We start from the raw sequence: 22604 nt of genomic DNA, 5'->3' as shown, positions 1-22604 counted from the left end.
GGCCAACTACAAGAAACGTCTGACCTCTGTGATTGCCAACAAGGGTTTTGCCACCAAGTACTAAGTCATGTTTTGCAGAGGGGTCAAATACTTATTTCCCTCATTAAAATGAAAATCTATTTATAACATTTTTGTCAAGCGTTTTTTTGTTGTTATTCTGTCTCTCACTGTTCAAATAAACATACCATTAAAATTATAGAATGATCATGTCTTTGGCATGTCAACTCATCCTTGACCGCTGGCCATGTCCCTTCCGTCTTCAAGAGAGCGAGAGTTGCTCCCCTTCTCAAAAAACCAACACTCGATCCCACTGATGTCAACAACTACAGACCAGTATCCCTTCTTTCTTTTCTTTCCAAAACTATTGAGCGTGCCGTCGTTAGCCAACTCTCTTGCTATCTCTCTCAGAATGACCTTCTTGATCCAAACCAGTCAGGTTTCAGGACTGGTCATTCAACTGAGACTGCTCTTCTCTGTGTCACGGAGGCTCTCCGCACTGCTAAAGCTAACTCTCTCTCCTCTGCTCTTGTCCTTCTAGACCTGTCTGCTGCCTTTGATACTGTGAACCATCAGATCCTCCTCTCCACCCTCTCCGAGCTGGGCATCTCCGGCGCGGCTCACTCCTGGATTGCGTCCTACCTGACCGGTCGCTCCTACCAAGTGGCGTGGCGAGAAGCTGTCTCCGCACCACGTGCTCTCACCACTGGTGTCCCCCAGGGCTCAGTTCTAGGCCCTCTCCTTTTCTCCCTATACACCAAGTCACTTGGCTCTGTCATATCCTCACATGGCCTCTCCTATCATTGCTACGCTGACGATACACAACTAATCTTCTCCTTTCCCCCTTCTGATAACCAGGTGGCGAATCGCATCTCTGCATGTCTGGCAGACATATCAGTATGGATGACGGATCACCACCTCAAGCTGAACCCTGGCAAGACGGAGCTGCTCTTCCTCCCGGGGAAGGACTGCCCGTTCCATGATCTCGCCATCACGGTTGACAACTCCGTTGTGTCCTCCTCCCAGAGTGCGAAGAGCCTTGGCGTGACCCTGGACAACACCCTGTCGTTCTCCGCTAACATCAAGGCGGTGACCCGCTCCTGCAGGTTCATGCTCTACAACATTCGGAGAGTACGACCCTGCCTTACACAGGAAGCGGCACAGGTCCTAATCCAGGCACTTGTCATCTCCCGTCTGGATTACTGCAACTCGATGTTGGCTGGCCTCCCTGCCTGTGCCATTAAACCCCTACAACTCATCCAGAACGCCGCAGCCCGTCTGGTGTTCAACCTTCCCAAGTTCTCTCACGTCACCCCCCTCCTCCGCACACTCCACTGGCTTCCAGTTGAAGCTCGCATCCGTTACAAGACCATGGTGCTTGCCTATGGAGCAGTGAGGGGAACGGCACCTCTGTACCTTCGGGCTCTGATCAGTCCCTACACCCAAACGAGGGCATTGCGTTCATCCACCTCTGGCCTGCTGGCTCCCCTTCCTCTGCGGAAGCATAGTTCCCGCTCAGCCCAGTCAAAACTGTTCGCTGCTCTGGCACCCCAATGGTGGAACAAGCTCCCTCACGACGCCAGGACAGCGGAGTCAATCACCACCTTCCGGAGACATTTGAAACCCCACCTCTTTAAGGAATACCTGGGATAGGATAAAGTAATCCTTCCACCCCCCCCCCCCCAAAAAAAAATTGTAATGTGGTTATCCCACTGGCTATAGGGTGAATGCACCAATTTGTGAGTCGCTCTGGATAAGAGCATCTGCTAAATGACGTAAATGTGCCCTTGAGCAAGGCACTTAACCCTAATTGCTCCTGTAAGTCGCTCTGGATAAGAGCGTCTGCTAAATGACTAAAATTTAAAAAAATGTAAATGTAATGTCTTTGTCAGTGGGCAAACGTACAAAATCAGCAGGGGATCAAATACTTTTTTCCCCTCACTGTATGTATGTACTGCACTGTATGAGTCAACATGTGTTACAAGTTTATTGTTTGCAATAACTACATTACATAACATTACCAACTCAGTTTAAAGTACACAATGCCTACTAGGCTTACACTACATTAACATTCCCCAACGGGCTCTAATATAAAACCCACATTGTACAGATAAAATACCTAAACCAAGGCATGCAATTTCTTTACCTTTTTAAAGAGTTCGAAGGTCACAACAAAACAATGCCAACCTATCAAAGTCCACAACATCACACAGCAAACACTGACTGACCAGACCATGTCATGCGGTTCACATTAGTTGGATTAGAAACTCACAATACAAGCCCAACAAACTTGAGCACAAGAAGTAGTGGGATACTAAGGAGATTACTTTATTGTCCGTTGTCCACAGAAATTAGCATTCTGCTTCATTCCAATGTCTCTAAGACAATCTCGGATGAGCCACCACCCCACCAAAACGCTGCACGGTACAGAGATTGAGACAATTAGGCCTAAATCCAACTGTAACGTGTTCTTCTCACTGACTACAACTCACAATCCAAGCCTAATAGACTGGAGCTCAACTATACAGAGCCACCACCCTATCAAGCGGAGACTGGAGATCTCTCTCTGCACACAGAGGAACAGTCTAAATTCAACAGTTATGTGTTCCGCCCTCTGACAGACACAGCAGCAAAAACAGGTTTCTGTGTTTGTCTCTGTGTATTAGAGAGGACCGATGGGGGCTTTAGGCTAGGCAAACTGTACAACACCATAATAAGAGATGGAATCCTGACACACACACAGAGACAGCAGAGTGGTCAGTGAGGTTGGTGTAGTTTAGACAGCAGAGTGGTCAGTAGGGTTGGTGTAGTTTAGACAGCAGAGTGGTCAGTGAGGTTGGTGTAGTTTAGACAGCAGAGTGGTCAGTAGGGTTGGTGTAGTTTAGACAGCAGAGTGGTCAGTGAGGTTGGTGTAGTTTAGACAGCAGAGTGGTCAGTGAGGTTGGTGTATTACACAATCACCACATTCCATCAACATACATTAATTCCCTGATACCGGTCTGTGCCTGCACTTCTCTGCCTCCGCTCTCTCTCTCGGTCTCTGTTTCCAACACAAATACACCTGCACTATATCTCCTCCATATCCGCCTACCCTCTCTGTTCCATGCTAACACAAACACTTCTCTACAAAACATTCCACAAACAAACTCATCTTCCAAAGAAACCAATACAAAAGCAGGTCCTTAGGTCCTGTTAGGTCCTCTGTTCTCCCACGCCAACACAAACAAACAGCGTTATGCTGAGTAGGCTACTTCACAGAAAACCTCCTCTTCCAAAAACAAATACAAAGTCAAATACAAAAGCTCATGTCCTCAGGTTCTGTACATGCTTCCTGTCCTGTTCTGTCCTTGGACTCACCAGTGTTGTGTTGAGCAGGTTGCTGTTGGTGTTGCTGGGGCACTGTCTCAGCATTGCTGGCACTCTGTCCCATGCTACCCCACGCCCCTGTCCCACCGGCTCCTACCTCTCCTCGGGTCCACGGCAGGGAGGAAAAATAGATCCCCAGCTATGATCCTCGCCAACAAACCCAACCACCTTAACGCTCCTGTAACCCAAGACTCTTCTACTCCCTCAGTTCATGTCGTTCCCTACCCCTCTCTTTTTCTCTCTTTCTTTCTAGTCTCGCCCTGCCCTTCCGTCTATTACTGTGTGTGTTTTGGTCTCGCTCTCGCTCTCACACACACACACACACTTGCTTACTCACTCAGTTTGCTAAGTCCCTCCTCCCTTCCTTCCTGTCTGTCTAGCTGACTTCATAAATAAGGTACTCCAGTTATAAGGCAGCGGCATTCCGGAAGACTCAGATGCCTGTCATTCCTCACCGCAGATTTTTCAGGGGCAAAGTATACGGGAGGTGAGAGAGAGGGCTTGGTAGTGGTGGGGGGTAGGAGAGGGGTGGAGGGTAGGCCAGTCCAGTGTAGTCAAGCCCAGAGAGGTTTCAGTCAGAGTGGGTCCCCTCCAGCAGAGCAGAGAGAGCAGCACCCAGGCACAATGGCAATGGGAGGGCTCTCTGCTCGCTGGATAACAGACCTGGGTTCAAATATTATTCAAAATAATTTCAGATATTTTATCTGGGCTTGATTGATCTTGCCTGGCACAATGGGATCAATAGAATATGTGCAATAGTGCAAACACCACCCATCTGGTACTACAGGCAGACTAGAGCAAAAGCTAACAGTATTTGAGATAATTAAAATAGTATTTGAACCCAGGTCTGCTGGGGAGAGGAGAGGTTGGTAACGTGAGAAGTGGTAGAAGGTGAGATGGTTCTAGGTGGAGGGTGGAGGGTGGAGCTCCACACCATGCAAAGAGGAAGTGATGTCACTGAGTTGTCGTATTACACTCCCGGAGTCAACTACATAGCCTATAATGTGTAGTGCACCACTCATGAGTGAAGGGTGTGTTGTTGTGCAGAAGGACAGCTGAATGGTAGAGTTGTTGCTTACAGGTTAATCAAAACACTCCTTTCTTATTTTATGGATAGTTTAGTTTGGATGGATAGTTTTGAAAAAGCCCAACTGTTGAGGAAGAGAGAAGACATAATTGCATAACAGCTCACCTAAGATGCCCCAACGTCAACACACTGCTAAAATCAACACCACCACAATATCTCAGGGCACACTGAATTCTACAGAACACATTTACATTTTAGTCATTTAGCAGACGCTCTTATCCAGAGCGACATACAGTTAGTGAGTGCATACATTATTTTTTATTTTTCATACTGGCCCCCCTTAGGAATCGAACCCACAACCCTGGCGTTGCAAACACCATGCTCTACCAACTGAGCTACACCCCCTCAAGAGGTGTTTCTGCTTTCTATTGGTCTTTCTTTCACAGTGGGACTATTGGGGGAAGTGAACTGACAAAAGGAGCAGGTCTTTCAGTGAGTGTTTAATGTGTCAGTCAGAAATCCCTGTTGAACAGCAATGTTCCTTCAGCCCTGCTGTACTGAATGTTAGCAGTGAGTGGTGTTGTTACATGTAATCACTCTGTTTAGGCTGAGAGGGGGAGAGGAGAAATAGCTCCTGGAGGGAGGTAAGGAGGGGGTGGGAGAGGAAGGCATTTCTTTCCTACTGCCAATCAGACCGAGCGGGCTGTACACTACACTAGGGATGCAACCCTTTCAAGTCTACAAGAAGATACAACCCAGAGTCCACAAACACATTCCATTTACTGAGAATCTTATCAAGAGCAGATTTGACAATTGCCAGACCAGTCAGCATTGCCTGGATGACTGAGGCAAATTTGTGAATAGCTAGGCCTATAGCCTAACAAACTATTCTTGATCTTAAATCACTCCTGTTCCATGGAGTGGACAAGAAAGCTTGTGGAGCTGTATAAATGCCTACACTCAAACTCAGTCTGTGCCAATACATAAAACAGTAGATTAGCCTACCTAAAAATGTGATAAACTGTTATGATATACAGTAAGACCTGCTGGATGAGAGATGTTTTCTCAAATAATGCAAATAGCAACGTGCAGAAAGTCCATCTCAAACTATGACTGCAGAGCATAAAGGAATCAACAGTTGCTTCTTCCCCTAGCCTAGCTATAATAGTCTAAGTCTAAGTGAACTAGTAGCCCAATGAACCTAGGCAGTCACAGAACTGCATATACTCAACCTTTAGAGACTAGCCTACAATATTGACAGTAATCAGAAGGTAAATAAACTAAATTGGGAAATGTAGCTCATTAAAAGACAACAAACTCACATAGCATGAGAGTAACTGTGTGAATAAACCTAGTCAAGCTCAATATAATATACACTCAGTCGCCAGTTTATTACGTACACCACCCTGTTTACAAAAATGGTTTGCACCTACAGACAGTGAGTCACCACAGCCACTGTGGCTTGCTATATAAAGCAGGCAGACAGGCAACAAAGCAATCAGTTACTGTTCGATTGAACGTTAGAATGGACAAAACAAGTGACCTAATCGACTTTGAGCGTGGTATCCTCGTCGGTGCTAGGCGCGCCGGTTCCAGTATCTCAGAAATGACCGGCCTCCTGGGCTTTTCAAGCATGACAGTGTCTAGGGTTTACCGAGAATGGTGTGACAAACAAAAAACATCCAGTTAGCGGCAGTCCTGTGGGCGCTAATAGCTTGTTGATGAGAGGTCAAAAGAGAATGGCAAGAATCGTACAAGCTAACAGGCAGGCCACAAACAGGCAAATAACGGCGCAGTAGAACAGTGGTGCGCAGAACGGCATCTCGGAACGTACAACTCGTTGATCCTTGTCACGGATGGGCTATTGCAGCAGACGACCACACCAGGTTCCACTCCTATCAGCTAAAAACAAGAAGAAGCTACTCCAGTGGGCACGTGATCACCAACACTGGACAATTGATGAGTGGAAAAACATTGCCTGGTCTGACGAATCCCAGTTCCTGTTGCGTCACGCTGATGGTAGAGTCAGGATATGTCCACGGCCCCATCCTGCCTGGTGTCATTGGTACAGGCTGGTGGTGGTGTAATGATGTGGGGAATTTTTTCCTAGCACACGTTAGGTCCCTTGATACCAATTGAGTAACGTTTCCATTCCCCGAAGAATTCAGGCTGTTCTGGAGGCAAAGGGGGGTCCCACCTGAAACTAGATGGGTGTACCTAATAAACTGTCCACCGAGTGTATATGAATAATAATAGCAGATGCTTTTATCCAAAATGACTTAGTCATGCGTGCATCATTTTTTTTTACGTATGGGTGGTCCTGGGAATTGAACCCACTACCCTGGCATTACAAGTGCCATGCTCTACCAACTGAGCTACAAAAGGTCCACCATAACCAATGAATGATTGAATGACTAATTGACTGTGGGAATGTGCAGTTTGTTTGTTGACACGGCACACGTTCCTAAACCGTTCAGTTACAGGTGGCACAATTCTTGGTTCGATAACTTACTTGACACTAGTTCAAACCTGTCAATGTTTCAAACAGTAGCTATTTTGAATACAGTGTGTAACCTATAAAAGTAGCCAACTGTTTATTGCTCTGAATGAAGTAGTCAGTGTGTGAATGACCTTGACTTTAAAAAAAAAAAGATTGAGTGTGTGCGTCTTTTCAAATCTGACACTACTCAATTCAAAAACCTGTTTGCCTCTGTTGAGTCACAGTGCAGAACACTGTAGCTCTCTCTAGAGGTGGAACCAGGTAATGACACAAAACTGACCTCTCTCAAGGGGAAATTACATGCAGGAATGTTAAGAATGTGAGGCTATAGGTCAGCTTTTTGATAAAAGGTCCTAATCAGGCCCACTACCCTGGGAACCATAGCTGGCTGTGTAAGGGATATTTTACCAAGAAGGAGAGTGATGAGTGCTGCATCAGATGACCTGGCCTCCACAATCCCCCGACCTCAACCAAATTGAGATGGTTTGGGATGAGTCGGACCACAGAGTGAAGGAAAAGAAGCCAACAAGTGCTCAGCATATGTGTGAACTCCTTCAAGACTGTTGGAAAAGCATTCCAGGTGAAACTGGTTGAGAGAATGCCAAGAGTGTGTAAAGCTGTCATCAAGGCAAAGCGTGGCTATTTGAAGAATCTCAAATATAAAATGTATTTTGATTTGTTTAACACTTTTTTGGTTACTACATAATTCCATGTGTGTTATTTCATAGTTTAATGACTTCACTTTTGACCGGTAGTGTATGTCACTCCAGTCACTGCCAAAACCACCATCATTGAGATAAAAGGCCCCATCAGAGCCCTATACAGCTCTGGGCACTATGACAGGGAAGGAATCAGTCCGGTTTAAACACCTCCGTTGAAAACAGTTCAAGAGACAGGGGGGAAATCAAATCAGTGAGGTGTATTTATACTGAGCTGGGCCACTTGGCCAGCCAGGGTCAGAAAGCCAGCCAGGGTCAGGGTTCAGTGGATCTGGCCTTCTAATCTGTCCTAGCTGGTGGACTGTGACTCTGTTCCTCTAGGTGTAATAGGGTGGCAGGTAGCCTAGCGGTTAGAGCGTTGGGCTGGTAACCGAAAAATTGCTGGTTCGAATACCCGAACTGACAAGCTGGAAATCTGCCGACGTGCCCTTGAGCAAGGCACTTAAACCTAATTTGCTCCAGGGGCACCGTAGTACTTTGGCTGACCCCTTAAAAGAACAAATTTCACTGCATTGTGACAACATAACATCTCTTTTTTTTGTGTGTGTGTGTGTGTGTGTGTTGGTCAACCAGGACAGTGCCCTGACCAATCCAGAACTGCACCAGACCAGCCCCCACGTCTTTCAATGCCTGGCTTAGGAAGACCAGGGGAGGCCACACACATAGCACATATCACATGATCTCAGCCAGTTTACAGTACAAACAATCACACCGCTCCCTCATTCAGTTATCAAGTTCAGTCTTTTAGACTCTGCTTGATAAAATGGCCTCACAAATTACTTTGACATTGTTCACCAGTTTCAAACAAACAAATAAACTATTCAACACAAGAACGGAACAGAGAAATCACAAAATCACCAACAGAAACAGAATTTGACTCACGTCGTACAGCCATTCCTTTCAGAGATCAATAAACAGATTTGAACAATATATCCAACGATAGAACTCAACAGATCAGTCTGCGATAGGGCAGGGAGAAACTAGCGAGACAGTATCAAGTACAGTCTCCTCTTCCATAGACTCACATGGAGGTTCTTCTGCAGTTGAAACTAGAGACTAGAGCCAATGCCGTGTGGGGCCAGCAGAGAACAACACTGAGCTGCTTCCTAACCTTTACAGGTGTGTCCTCTGCTGGGAGAGAGGCCCAACCAGATAGCCCCTGTCAACAGAGCCATGCGTCACGCTGCACCCAACCCCTAATGGAAGGACAGGCTAGTATCGCTTGCGCAGCACAGGCAACTTGGCACTTTACACTGTTAGTGTTGACTCACCACTTTCGGCTTTTCTGATACCATTCCTGATGGTAATCTCCAAAGCACAACACCATTGCATGCAACACTTATAACATCTAGCTAGGTTAGAACAGTCTTAAGTGTGGGTTTTCAGATGTTTTGACTGAGGGCAAAAGCTAAGACCACCACATACAAAAACACATTTTCCTAGACAATAAAGCCTAAGCCATTTACACAAAAGGCATGACATGCTATTACAGCTAGGCTAAATCAATTTTCATTAAGCAGTAGGCTAGGATAGAATAGGATTTAGGCCTAAATAGAAATCATACTTTTCTTACCCTGATTTTCCATCCGTCCAAAGCCCAGCAGTCAGCAGCTCCTTAGTCAGACAAAACAAGGAAGAAACAGAGCAAATGAGGAAGTAGAACTAACAACAGATTAAAATCGGCACCAGACACAAATAAATGACATAGCCTAATTAGACACTTGTTTGACCTAGCCAGCCTCATCCTACATGACTGTGTGTGTGTCTCATAGGAGACTATCAACAGAGGTCATTATCTCTCAGATAAGAGCGTTGGTGTAAAAATAATAATTGACACCACATTAGATCATCTTTCCAGGAGGCAGAGCATTCAGTCTGTAAAAGGGGGAGAGGAGAGAGTAGCAAAGTGATGCTTTCCTCTCATCTCCCCAACAGACACCCGACAGGCCTTAGAGCCAGGAAGAAGCAGTTTAGTTACTGTAAAATTAATAGCTTTAGACCCATATTCAAAACGGTTTGAGTCTCTAATATATATATATATGGAGCTTAGAAATCAATCTCTCGCCTTCACACACACCATATTCATTTAGGACAGTAGCAAATTGATGTAGAGTGTTCCAGGCCACAAGCTTTTCCAGACTCATATTGATAATTTACACTGAGTCAGAGAGCAGATGGAAGTGAAAGAGGACTTCTAAAAGACCAGCCTGAGCCAGCAGCTGTGACATAATTGTGCATTAATCAGCCTAGCCATGAGCCAGGCAGGTGAAGCTGGGCCAAGCCAAAAACGAATTTCATTACACTGGCAAATGTAAACACCTGTCGCTAACAAGCAATTACTTTGTCTGAGCCAGATATGAAGTTTGTGGCCATATGAAAGAGACCCAGGTGATGGAGGAATGAACCAGTATCATGTGAATGTCTATCTGGTATTTTTTTATTTTTTTATTTGCTAACACAGCCAAAAGCATTCAGTGGCTGACTTATCTATTGCCCAGTCTTCCTGATGTGTTCAAGGTAAGCTTTTAGGGAACAGATCCAAGCAGGGTTGCGTCACAGGTCATCAATGCGTGTTAGCCAATTACAACCAGCTAATTTACAACCACAGTACCAGCTGCACAAGTTCTGGTTATTAACAGCAACATGTGTGGAGGCAATATCACGTAGGGTTTCTTTTAGGGCTGACCCCATTTAGTCAACTGGTCGATTGTTTGGTCGATAGGATGTTGGTCGACCAAGATTTCTTTAGTCGAGCAGTCAGTCACAAATGTTTTCATTACATTTTTTATGGTGCACAAGACACCCATCTGATTCACACCTGTCTGAGTGGACTAATCCATTGGAGGAAGCCGTGAGGATGGCACAGAACATCACTCTAAGGCATGTGCTACTGAAATTGTACAGTGCCTTCCGAAAGCATTCACCACCCTTGGCATTTTTCCTATTTTGTTGCCTTATAACCTAGAATTAAATTAGATTTTTTGGGGGGTTTGTATCATTTGATTTACACAAAATGCCTACCAATTTGAAGATACATCTTTTTTGGGGTGAAACAAACAAGAAATAAAACAAAAAAACAGAAAACTTGAGCGTGCATAACTATTCACCCCCCCAAAGTCAATACTTTGTAGAGCCACCTTTTGCAGCAATTACAGCTGCAAGTTTCTTGGGGTATGTCTCTATAAGCTTGGCACATCTAGCCACTGGGATTTTGCCAATTCTTCAAGGCAAAACTGCTCCAGCTCCTTCAAGTTGGATGGGTTCCGCTGGTGTACAGCAATCTTTAAGTCATACCACAGATTCTCAATTGGATTGAGGTCTGGGCTTTGACTAGGCCATTCCAAGACATTTAAATGTTTCCCCTTAAACCACTCAAGTGTTGCTTTAGCAGTATGCTTAAGGTCATTGTCCTGCTGGAAGGTGAACCTCTGTTCCAGTCTCAAATCTCTGGAAGACTGAAACAGGTTTCCCTCAAGAATTTCCCTGTATTTAGCGCCATCCATCATTCCTTCAATTCTGACCAGTTTCCCAGTCCCTACCACAGCATGATGCTGCCACCACCATGCTTCATTGTGGGGATGGTGTTCTAGGGGTGATGAGAGGTGTTGGGTTTGCGCCAGACATAGTGTTTTCCTTGATGGCCAAAAAGCTCAATTTTAGTCTCATCTGACCAGAGTACCTTCTTCCATATGTTTGGGGAGTCTCCCACATGCCTTTTGGCAAACACCATTTTTTTCTTCAAGCAATGGCTTTTTTCTGGCCACTCTTCCGTAAAGCCCACTTCTGTGGAGTGTACGGCTTAAAGTGGTCCTATGGACAGATACTCCAATCTCAGCTGTGGAGCTTTGCAGCTCCTTCAGGGTTATCTTTGGTCTCTGTTGCCTCTCTGATTAATGCCCTCCTTGCCTGGTCCGTGAGTTTTGGTGGGTGGCCCTCTCTTGGCAGGTTTGTTGTGGTGCCATTTTCTTTCCATTTTTTAATAATGGATTTAAAAATGGTGCTCCGTGGGATGTTAAAAGTTTCGGATAATTTTTTATAACCCAACCCTGATCTGTACTTCTCCACAACTTTGTCCCTGACCTGTTTGGAGAGCTCCTTGGTCTTCATGGTGCCGCTTGATTGGTTGTGCCCCTTACTTAGTGGTGTTGCAGACCCTGGGGCCTTTCAGAACAGGTGTATATACAGTGAGGGAAAAAAGTATTTGATCCCCTGCTGATTTTGTACGTTTGCCCACTGACAAAGAAATGATCAGTCTATAATTTTTATGGTAGGTTTATTTGAACAGTGAGAGACAGAATAACAACAAAAAAATCAAGAAAAACACATGTCAAAATGTTATAAATTGATTTGCATTTTTAATGACGGAAATAAGTATTTGACCCACTCTCAATCAGAAAGATTTCTGGCTCCCAGGTGTCTTTTATACAGGTAACGAGCTGAGATTAGGAGCACACTCTTAAAGGGAGCTTGTTACAGGTAAGAATTTTCCACCATAATTTGCAAATAAATTGATAAAAAAATCCTACAATGTGATTTTATTATTATATTATTTTCTGGATTTTTTTTCCTCATTTTGTCTGTCATAGTTGACGTGTACCTATGATGAAAATTACAGGCCTCTCTCATCTTTTTAAGTGGGAGAACTTGCACAATTGGTGGCTGACTAAATACTTTTTTCCCCCACTGTATATAAAAACAAATAGATAGATATGTTAAAATACACGTTTTTAAATTTCCATCAATCGATTGGTCAAAAGAACAGATTACTCTCAGTCAACGAAGATCACTTTTTTCGGGGACAGCCCTAGCTTCTTTACTACTAAGCTATAGCCTTCTACATGACGCAAACAATGTATAACAAAACACTAGTTAGTTATTTTATTTTCTATTCTGGACGATGGGACAGGACAAGTGCAGCCAGTTATTTATTGCATTAAATGGAAGCCTACTGTCTGTGTATGTGGCCCGCAGGAACATTCACCTCTTCAAGCGATCAGGTACCTTTCCTGTAATCACACCTAAGGACAGCTTTAGTGGGTATGCAGGGAGGCTCAGAGCTGCTCTTTGAACTGAGAGAGAGACAGTCAGTGGGAGTGTTTGTTCGTTGAGGCAGACGCACCCAGACCCAGGGCTGGATCAGAATCTGACAAAGTTGTTCACCACAAACGGCCGATCGCTACTGAGTTGAACGGTCACCACAGCAACACAGAATGCTGTGGTCACCCAGTTTGTGATTTGATTGTGAGGTGCAGCCCTGGCCTGTCGTGCCAGGAAATGGGCGGGGCAGTTAGTGGTAGGTACAGTATCGGCCCGTTGCTGCACTTTGGAATGTAGTAGTCCCTGACCAAAACAAATGGAATCCCTCCCTGCTGCCCATGTGACTAACCTGAGCAGAAAAAAGGCAGGGCTGCGTTCAGCTTGGTGCAATGTTGTGGAACGTCCAAATAGAAATATGTCATGTAGAACAAACATGCCTCTCTGAAATGTAAAATAAGGACTCATGTCGGCTCTATTTATGCCATTTCTATCTGCAACATTCGTCAACATTTGCCTTGTGAACGTGGACCAGAGCTCAAACAGGAAGTCAAGTCTTTGACCTACATATCAATCAGAAGTTACCAACCCTGGCAAAGTGCCCAGTGAGCATGACTTGGACTGAGTAGAGCCAGTTCTGGGCCAACAGCTAGGTAACTTACTCACTTCAGAAGACCATTGGCCTTGTAACGTCCCCAGTCAGTAGTAGCAGCTGGGATTCCTGTGATTGGAGCCAAATAGTGTCTGTCTATAAAGAGAGAAAACAAAGTCAGTCTAGGTCAAACAAAACATACCCCTCATGGAAAACAGCCTGACAGACTGTTGAGGTGCGAATATTAGTGCAGATTTGTAGAGCGTTGTACTTTACTACAGAGTGCTGACAACACAGGGCTTATGTGCTCTGGGACACAGATCAATATCTCTGCCAAGGAGAAGGACAGGGACGGTCACTAGGGACTAATACATCCAGACACATCATGACTAGGGCTGTGACGGTCTTGGAATTTGAGGTTACGGTAATTGGGGGGAGGGGGGGGGGGGGGTGGGGGGGGGGGTTGGCGCACATCAGACTCAAAAGAAACACGTGGCTTTTCTCTGCAACTTCACTATTACCATTACACTTCGTTATTATCAGTAGCATTTCATTATTATTATTAACGTTATTACATCAAAATATTAGTCTAGCATACGAATTATGAAATGTCCGATTGGAGAGGAATTCCTAAAAAATACTGATTCCAATTGACGCAATAAACCATTATCATCAAGTCTTTCCCTCTGAACAATTCGGATAATGTCACCAATGCTGCTGAGGTCATTTTCTGTGGCAATATGTTGTTCAGAGGCCAGAGGATACAGTAATGAGAGAAAAATCGTATGCTAATGGAAAAATAATATGCTACTGAAAATTTTAGGATATAGGCTATGCATCCTATAGGATGAATCATTAAAGGCACTTGGCTACGTTTCATTCCGTTGCATCCCATTTAACAGGAGAGGAAGCGCAAAATTGGCACCTGTCATCATTCCTTGCACATATGCTGACCCTGCAACAAGACAGATTATTTTTTTCTTCCATCTGATTAAAGAGATGAAGTCCAGACAGGCCTATTTTAGGAAACTTTCTGAATGGACATAGAGAATTAGTGAACTCATACACACACCCACCCACCTAAAAAATACCAATCAATCAAAGCTGCCTACAACGCATCTCACTCAGACACATAAGCAAATCACATTTGTCCTTTCCCAAAAACATTTAAAAAACCTAACCTTAGCTTCAAATCCTTTTGGTAGGGTATCAAAAAACAGTATGTCTGTTAGAATCTGCCTATAGCACAGGTGGTCACCTAGATTAACTTTTGCAGGCCTATAATATATAGGCTAATATATAGGCTATATGAATGATGCATTAATATATTAATTAACTTAACTTACACATCTTTCTGTCTTCTTCACTGTTCCATTCTTGCACAAATCACGCATCTCTGCTGGCAAATCCACTGGCCTCTCGCTTCCCTCTCTCTCTAGCTCTTGAACGAGTAGCTTATATATAGACAATGACCAGCAATATACACTACCAGTCAAAAGTTTGGACACACCTACTCATTCAATGGTTTTTCTTTATTAAAAATGGTTTACATTGTAGAATAATAGTGAATACATCAAAACTATGAAATAACAAATGGAATCATGTAGTAACCAAAAACGTGTTAAACAAATCAAAATATATTTTATATTTGAGATTCTTCAAATAGCCACCCCTTGCCTTGATGACAGCTTTGCACACTCTTGGCATACTCTTAACCAGCTTCATGAGGTAGACACCTGGAATGCATTTAAATTAACAGGTGTGCTTTCTTAAAAGTTAATTTGTGGAATTTCTTTCCTTCTTAATGCATTTGAGCCAATCAGTTGTGTTGTGACAAGGTAGGGGGTAGGGGTATACAGAAGATAGCCCTATTTGGTAAAAGACCAAGTCCATATTATGGCAAGAACAGCTCAAATAAGCAAAGAGAAACAACAGTCCATAATTACTTTACGACATGAAGGTCAGTCAATCCAGAACATTTCTTCAAGTGCAGTCGCAAAAACCATCAAGCGCTATGATGAAACTGGCTCTCATGAAGACCGCCACAGGAATGGAAGACCCAGAGTTAACTCTGCTGCAGAGGATGAGTTCATTAGAGTTACCAGCCTCAGAAATTGCAGCCTAAATAAATGCTTCACAGAGTTCAAGTAACAGACACATCAACATCAACTGTTCAGAGGGGACTGTGTGAATCAGGCCTTCGTGGTCGAATTGCTGCAAAGAAACCACTACTAAAGAACACCAATAAGAAGAAAATACCTGCTTGGGCCAAGAATCACGAGCAATGAACATTAGACTGGTGGAAATGTGTCCTTTGGTCTGGAGTCTAAATTTGAGTTTTTGGTTCAAACCGCTGTGTCTTTGTGAGCCGCGGCATGGGTGAACGGATGATCTCCGCATGTGTAGTTCCCACCGTAAAGCATGGAGGAGGTGTTATGGTGTGGGGGTGCTTTGCTGGTGACACTTAACCTGCATGGCTACCACAGCATTCTGCAGCGATGCACCATCCCATCTGGTTTGGGCTTAGTGGGACTATAATTTTTTTTTCAACAGGACAATGACCCAACACACCTCCAGGCTGTGTAAGGGCTATTTTACCAAGAAGGAGAGTGTTGAGTGCTGCATCAGATGACCTGGCCTCCACAATCCCCCGACCTCAACCCAATTGAGATGGTTTGGGATGAGTCGGACAGCAGAGTGAAGGAAAAAAGTGCTCAGCATATGTGGGAAGTCCTTCAAGATTGTTGGAAAAGCATTCCAGGTGAAGCTGGTTGAGTGAATGTCAAGAGTGTGCAAATCTGTCATCAAGGCAAAGGGTGGCTATTTGAAGAATCTCAAATATAAAATATATTTTGATTTGGTCAACACTTTTTTGATTCCATATGTGTTATTTCATAGTTTTGATGTCTTCACTATTATTCTACAATGTAAAAAATAGTTTAAAAAAGAAAGAAAAACCCTTGAATGAGTAGGTGTGTCTAAACTTTGACTGGTACTGTAGTTTGAAACTTATTTCAAAAAAAGTTTTTAAACTAATAGACCTAGGCCTATTCGAGGAGAGAAGCATCGATCAAACCTCTTGCTTGCTGAATGTCTATAAAATAGGCTACAGCGTTGGCAATGAACTGGTGGGGAAGCTTGAATGGTGAGAGCGACGTGTAGCCTAGCACTGGTGTAATATGATCACATTGGCTAAATTGATACCTTGCTGCACTGATGCATTGCAAATGTAAAAAAAAAAAACAAGCAGAGATAAATTATTTTAAATTCACACAACAAACCCACAGACCTGTCAGTGGCAGTGCTCGGCCTGTCAGTGGCAGTGTCTCAGATAATTTCTATTGGCCAACAGCTTATTTTCGCATGCGAAAAGACGCAAAAATCTAACCTGTTCCGAATAAATAATTGACGGATTGTGGCAGGACGATATTTCGCAACTGGTGTGAACTGGGTAATAAAAAAAGAAGTGCTCGTATTTGTTTTTTCTTCCTAATTATTCGGACGAAAATAACAAAATTGATGAGAAAGGGCCTTTTCTGAAAATAGGCCTTTTGCTAGATTAAATCATGAAGGGTGCGTTTGATTCTTATTAAAGAGATAGTCAGACAGGCTACTTTAGGAAACTTTCTGAATGGACATTAGGCCTATAGTGAGAATCAGCAAACTCACACACACACACACTCCTGTAAAAGGACCTGTCAATCAAAGCCACCAGCATATGTCTGACAAGAGCAAATATTTCTCATTTCCTTAAAAAGTATTAAAAAACCTAGGCCTACCTTAGGCTTTCCGAAAGTAGGCTATATGATAATGAATTGACAAGGAAAGTATGAAGGGGAGAGAGACAGCTATGCGATAGTATCTTTAAAATAGAAACAAATACACACAACATGTAAATAGCCTATTTATCAGCGTTGATTAGTCTATAAATTATGAAAAGGTTCCGTATCAAATTATACCATGCCAGGTTGGATAGGATTGACGCATTGTCCATTTGACACAACATTAGCACATTATTGGCCTCAGAGCCAGAACAACCTTGTCGACTGCTGTTGAATAATTCATGAATAGTCAGACACATCCAACCTGTTTTAAAAGAAGACCGATTTATTTACTAGCAAGCAATGAAAATGTGCATTGTATTTAAAAAAAAGTCCACACATCCTATAGGCTAGCGCTTCTACACCCGTGCGCATCTGTAGTCAGCTGGTAGAGCACGGCGCTTGTAACGCCAAGGTAGTGGGTTCGATCCCCGGGACCACCCATACACAAAAAAAATTATGCACGCATGACTGTAAGTCGCTTTGGATAAAAGCGTCTGCTAAATGGCATATTATATTATTATTATTATTATCTAGCGGATTAGCTGCTCGAGCATCAAACGACAGTTGGAAAGAGGAGATGTAAACAGTTTAAGTTAGCATAACAATTGCTTATAAATCATTAGTGAACAATCCCACTATTAGGTATATCTACATGAAAATAAAGTGAATACAAAAAAAAATAATGTAGGCCTATTTAAACAGTTATTTAATGTTAATGGCAGTCTTCATCCATAACCGTCAGTTACACGGTTATTCAATTACAGTCACAGCCCTGATCATGAAAAGTGACATGAAAAACACACTGCTTGAACTGCTTAACCTACACACTCATTTAGCTGCTGCACATTGGAGAAATAACTAACTAATAGAACAGTCACAAACTAATAGGTTGTCCTGTTTCAGTAGCAGCAATCTCACACCTGGTCAGCTTTGCTCTGTCTAACCGGTTTGGCGACTAGTCCAGTGTTACTGTAGTGTACACAGACACACGATGTCATTCCTCTCAGCAGTAGCTGTAGCAGTGTCCGTCTGTACGCCACTTAAATTAGCCCAACTAATCCCCACTGCCAGCCAGGGCAGCCGGATCATCAGGCACTTGGTGGAACTAGACAGAACCTGCCAAGTGACTTCCTGGCCCTGGTTATTCTGCTTTTCTTATACTGAATGGCATAATCAATAGGCTATTTATTTGTAGGCCTACATGTACACGGAGTGTACAAAACATTAAGAACACCTGCTCTTTCCATGACATAGACTGACCAGGTGAATCCAGGAGAACGCTATGATCCCTTATTGATGCCAATTGTTAAATCCACTTCAAAATCAGTGTAGATGAAGGGGAGGAGACAGGTTAAAGAAGGATTTCTAAGCCTTGGGACAATTGAGACATGGATTGTGTATGTGTGTCATTCAGAGGGTGAATGGGCAAGACAAAATATTGAAGTGCCTTTGAACAGGTTATGGTAGTACGTGCCAGGCGCACCGATTTGTGTGAAGAACTGCAACGCTGCTGGGTTTTTCACACTCAACAGTTTCCTGTGTGTATCAAGAATGGTCCACCACCCAAAGGACATCCAGCCAACTTGACAACTGTGGGAAGCATTGAGGTCAACATGGGCCAGCATCCCTGTGGAACGCTTACGACACCTTGTAGAGTCCATGCCCCGACGAATTGAGGCTATTCTGAGTGCAAAGGGGAGGGGGGGGGGGGGCTCCATAATACACCACAACAGGTCCTGGCCTGAACACTTGAACAAACAACACATAGTTACACGCACACACCTTTGTCTACCGCCATTTTACATCGCTTCACAGGGTAAGCGAGCAGAGCAGGTGACGACATGTTTCTCTGCGCTTACTGGTATGTTTAGGTTGTTTGCATACATAAGTGACTGTTTTAGAGTCCTATGGCCTCTCTCTTGTATCAGGAAACCAGAACATGACACAGAAAGGAATAAAGTAACACAGATGAAGGAAGCCATATTTCCAGGTTTGGTAAGGTATGAGTATTGTATGTACTTTCATTGAAATGAAAGCGTGTGTGACGGTGTGGATGCTTCCTTGACTGTGCCAATTACATACACACCTAGCCTAGCAGTTAGAGCACTGGGCCAGTTAATGAAAGGTCGCTAGTTCGAATCCCTGAGCTGACAAGGTGAAGAATCTGTTGATGTGCCCTTGAGCAAGGTAACTAACCATAATTGTTTCAGGGTCGCCGTTGATAATGCCAGACCCTGGCCGTGACCCCACTCTCCAAGGGTGTCTAAGGGGGAGTTGGATAAGCAAAAAACACATTTCCAATTCACACATGCGTATTAATACACACTTGTACATGTGAGATAGGCCAAATATAAGCACCCAACAAATTATTAATGTATTACTTATTAGGCTATAGATTAGTAATGACACCGGTACTTGGCATTTGAAAAGTAAATTCTCAAACTGAAATGTAGGAGGGCAATAACTGATGCGATATAACACCTGCATCAGCCTAAAAATGCCTTCTGGTGCTAAATCAGCTGCTCTCCACTTTAATTGTTTTGATAGCTTTCATAAATATTGTAGAGAGCGACAACCAGTGTAGCCTGTTCTGTACTCCCTGACATCTGATTAACGGCTTGTTCCTTGAGCAGAGTAAAGCATCATGCCGCAAGGCTGGGAAGATCTTGGAAGAGCTGGGTGGGCACAAGTTAATTCTGCAGCACTGGGGGGGGGTTTAGCCCTTGGTCTAATTTATTCATATAGCCTACTGACAGCAGTGCAATAACCATTACAGGTCTGAAACAATATTTAACCACATATCATTCACTTTCCATTTCAAACAAATAGGCCCTAATTAACTAAATAAAGCATATTACCGGGTAGCCTAGATGTGATGACATGCACTGAATTGGAAAGTGAAGAAATCCATAATTTTCTGTTCAGAAATATTACATTCCAATCTCCTCCCTAAAACCATGGACTTGAACCCAGACTACAGATTTCCATCACCTTCTGCAGTGAAGTGTTAAAGCAGCCTATAGAAACAAAGCCTTACCTTTAAAACAACCAACAATCTGATAAAACCATAGAAAAACAATCCTTCTCTTTTGTCTTCTCTCTAGAAGAACCTGGCAAATCAGATAAACCCTGAGGTCTCCTATTCTACAGAGCTTTTTACCACATCCAGTCAGCACTAAAGGCAATGTACACTTGTTGGAACAAGCAGAAAAGGAATGCAATGGAATGCCTGAGAAGTATTTGCTCCTCTACTCTCTAAATGAGTGGAAAATAAATGCGCAGTAACATGATTTACATAGTTACACACAATGAAACCAGAGAGATGAAACTGAACTAATGAAACCCATTTTCCGCATGTGGGCTGCCATTGTAGTCCATTCTAGACCACACAGTGACGTGAAAGTAAGCTACCACGTAATCTCTACAGGTGACCCTGGATAAAAACGGTTTTTAAACACTTATGTGATAGTAAAGGACACATTCAACCCGGCATTTACATTTTAGTAATTTAGCAGATACTCTTATCCAGAGCGACTTACAGTTAGTGCATTCATCTTAAGGTAGCTAGGTGGGACAATAGTTCAGGTTTGGTTGATCAAGGATGCCAGGCTACAGAAGCTTCCGCAACGAGACATCTGTAAACAATGGCTCGTTGCTGGATGAAGCAAGGTTACTGTATGGGTCTATCTACAGGGTTTTTTGCTGACCTGCTGATACGATGACACACAATGTCCTGAAAACAATCCAACTGATGACTGTACTAGACAAAATAGATCTAGCCTACTTAAAAATGCCTTGCTGGTACTTTTGTGTGTGTGTCTGCTGAACTGCTTTTAGGCCTATTTGATGTCATAAAGATGTAGTCTGAAATTGTGGGAAAAGTCAAGTCTACTTCAATTACCTTTAATTATGTACACAATATTGTTGTTCTGGCACTTGGCATTGCATGGGGCCAAACCAGCAGGGCACTGGCTGTGTATCACCAAACAGCAATAACTAATGTGCCAACTAAATAACTTACCATCAATTTAACCAACATTTTGCCGACTAACTACTATGTCATTAACGTTATAGTGGCACAAAAGAATAGCCAAACGACTTATGGAAAATGTGGTTGTGCACTGCACCTGACTTGACCTGCCTGGATAGCTAGCTAGTTGCACTAGCTTATCAGCTAGCTAGATGGTTAACTAAAATAGGAACATTTACTCAAACAGATAAAGATGTACTTTTAATTATAACGTTATTGACAAATCTAGCTAGCTTATTGATACCAAAAAGTGATGTGATATGATATGATAGATGAGTTACAGTACAGTACTGGAGCTTACAAGCAAAATAGCTAGCTAGCAACAGGTGGCTAGTTTTCAGAGTTCTGGCTAATTCATCACTACTGTAGCTAGCTATTCGCTAACCAGTTACAACTTTCCTGACCTAAAAATGAACACAATAATTTACATTCTCACTGACACAGTTGTGTATCTTGAGAAATAAGATATAATAGCTAGCTGCACTTACCTTTGAAATATTGCTCCAAAAGCTGGGTCACTCGACTTTAAATCTCTTGTTAGCTAGCTACGTCGTTCAATCACACAACTGAAGGCGGAACTAGCTAAACTAACCAGCTAATTTAGCTACCTAAAGTGCCAAAACTCAGGCAACAACTATTATCAGGTTACTATATTGAATACATTTTAATTTGTACATAGCTAGACTGTTTAGATCAATATTAGCTTACGTAGCTATCTAGCTACAATTTGAATACCGTGCCCAGAAATCGCTGTCGAAGGTGTACGGAGATTAGTCTGCACAGGCGTAATGAAGGTGCAAGATGAAGCGTCCCACATTTTCAGTGACGTGACACTGTACTTACTTTGTGGCCCACTAGAAGTGCGCTCCAAACATTTTGATTAACAAAAGAAGTTGCAGAAGAAAGAATGTGCTGCTTAAATAAGTTAAACGGAAAATAAGATCCCTTCCCCTCTCCAAATGATTGAAGTTTGATATCAAAATTATAGATAACTGTAGAGATAGGCCTATCTCTAGCTAAGCGAGGGATGGGCAACTTTGATGGGGTAGGGGCCACAAAAAAAATCTGAACTCATCATGAGGGGCCATAGTTGCTCGCGGGTCTTCCCACATCCATACCCCCCCCCCCCCCCCCTCCAATATTATGTGTATGTATGTGTATTTCGAAGGGGGTTGGGTTAAAAGCAGAAGTCACATTTCTGTTGGACCTTGTGTGCAATTCACCGATAAAGTTATCTTTATCTTAATGTGATATGATTGCATTGTTGAAGCTACAATAATGCTTGTTGTGCAGCTGTAGGACTATGTCAAAAGTTTGAGTACGCTGATCTCTGCTGGTCATAATGTCTAATTGCAGGGTAAAGGTAAGGCCACGCCTTACTTGTGCTGCCACCTACTGGATTATTTAGAAACACCAGCACTATCTAGCTGAGGGAAACAAGAGAGGGGAGGAGGGAGGGAGGCAGAGACAGCCCTGCTCAAAGTAGTGTACTATATAGAGACTAGGGTGCCATTT

General features: G+C 43.3%; 1 protein-coding gene across 6 annotated transcripts in view; it reads right to left on the bottom strand.

Annotated features, from left to right (window-relative positions):
- The window catches only part of LOC311120464 (uncharacterized protein), a 44941-nt gene extending 23073 nt beyond the window's left edge, over window positions 1–21868 (bottom strand). The window contains exons 1-3 of one of the 6 annotated variants that reach the window (XM_084157852.1): window positions 21578–21868; window positions 13306–13391; window positions 9183–9223 (exon numbers count right to left, since the gene is read on the bottom strand). In XM_084157852.1, coding sequence (XP_084013978.1) covers window positions 9183–9195 — 13 coding nt within the window. In that variant the 5' untranslated portion in view covers window positions 9196–9223; window positions 13306–13391; window positions 21578–21868. The other 5 variants (XM_084157851.1, XM_084157855.1, XM_084157853.1 and 2 more) reach the window with 5 other exon arrangements.
- Window positions 21869–22604: the final 736 nt, after the last annotated feature.

This window comes from Coregonus lavaretus, assembly GCF_964263955.1.
Source record: "Coregonus lavaretus genome assembly, chromosome: 3".
NCBI classification, from domain to species: Eukaryota; Metazoa; Chordata; class Actinopteri; order Salmoniformes; family Salmonidae; genus Coregonus; species Coregonus lavaretus.
This window is presented reverse-complemented; position numbering and strand designations above follow the sequence as displayed.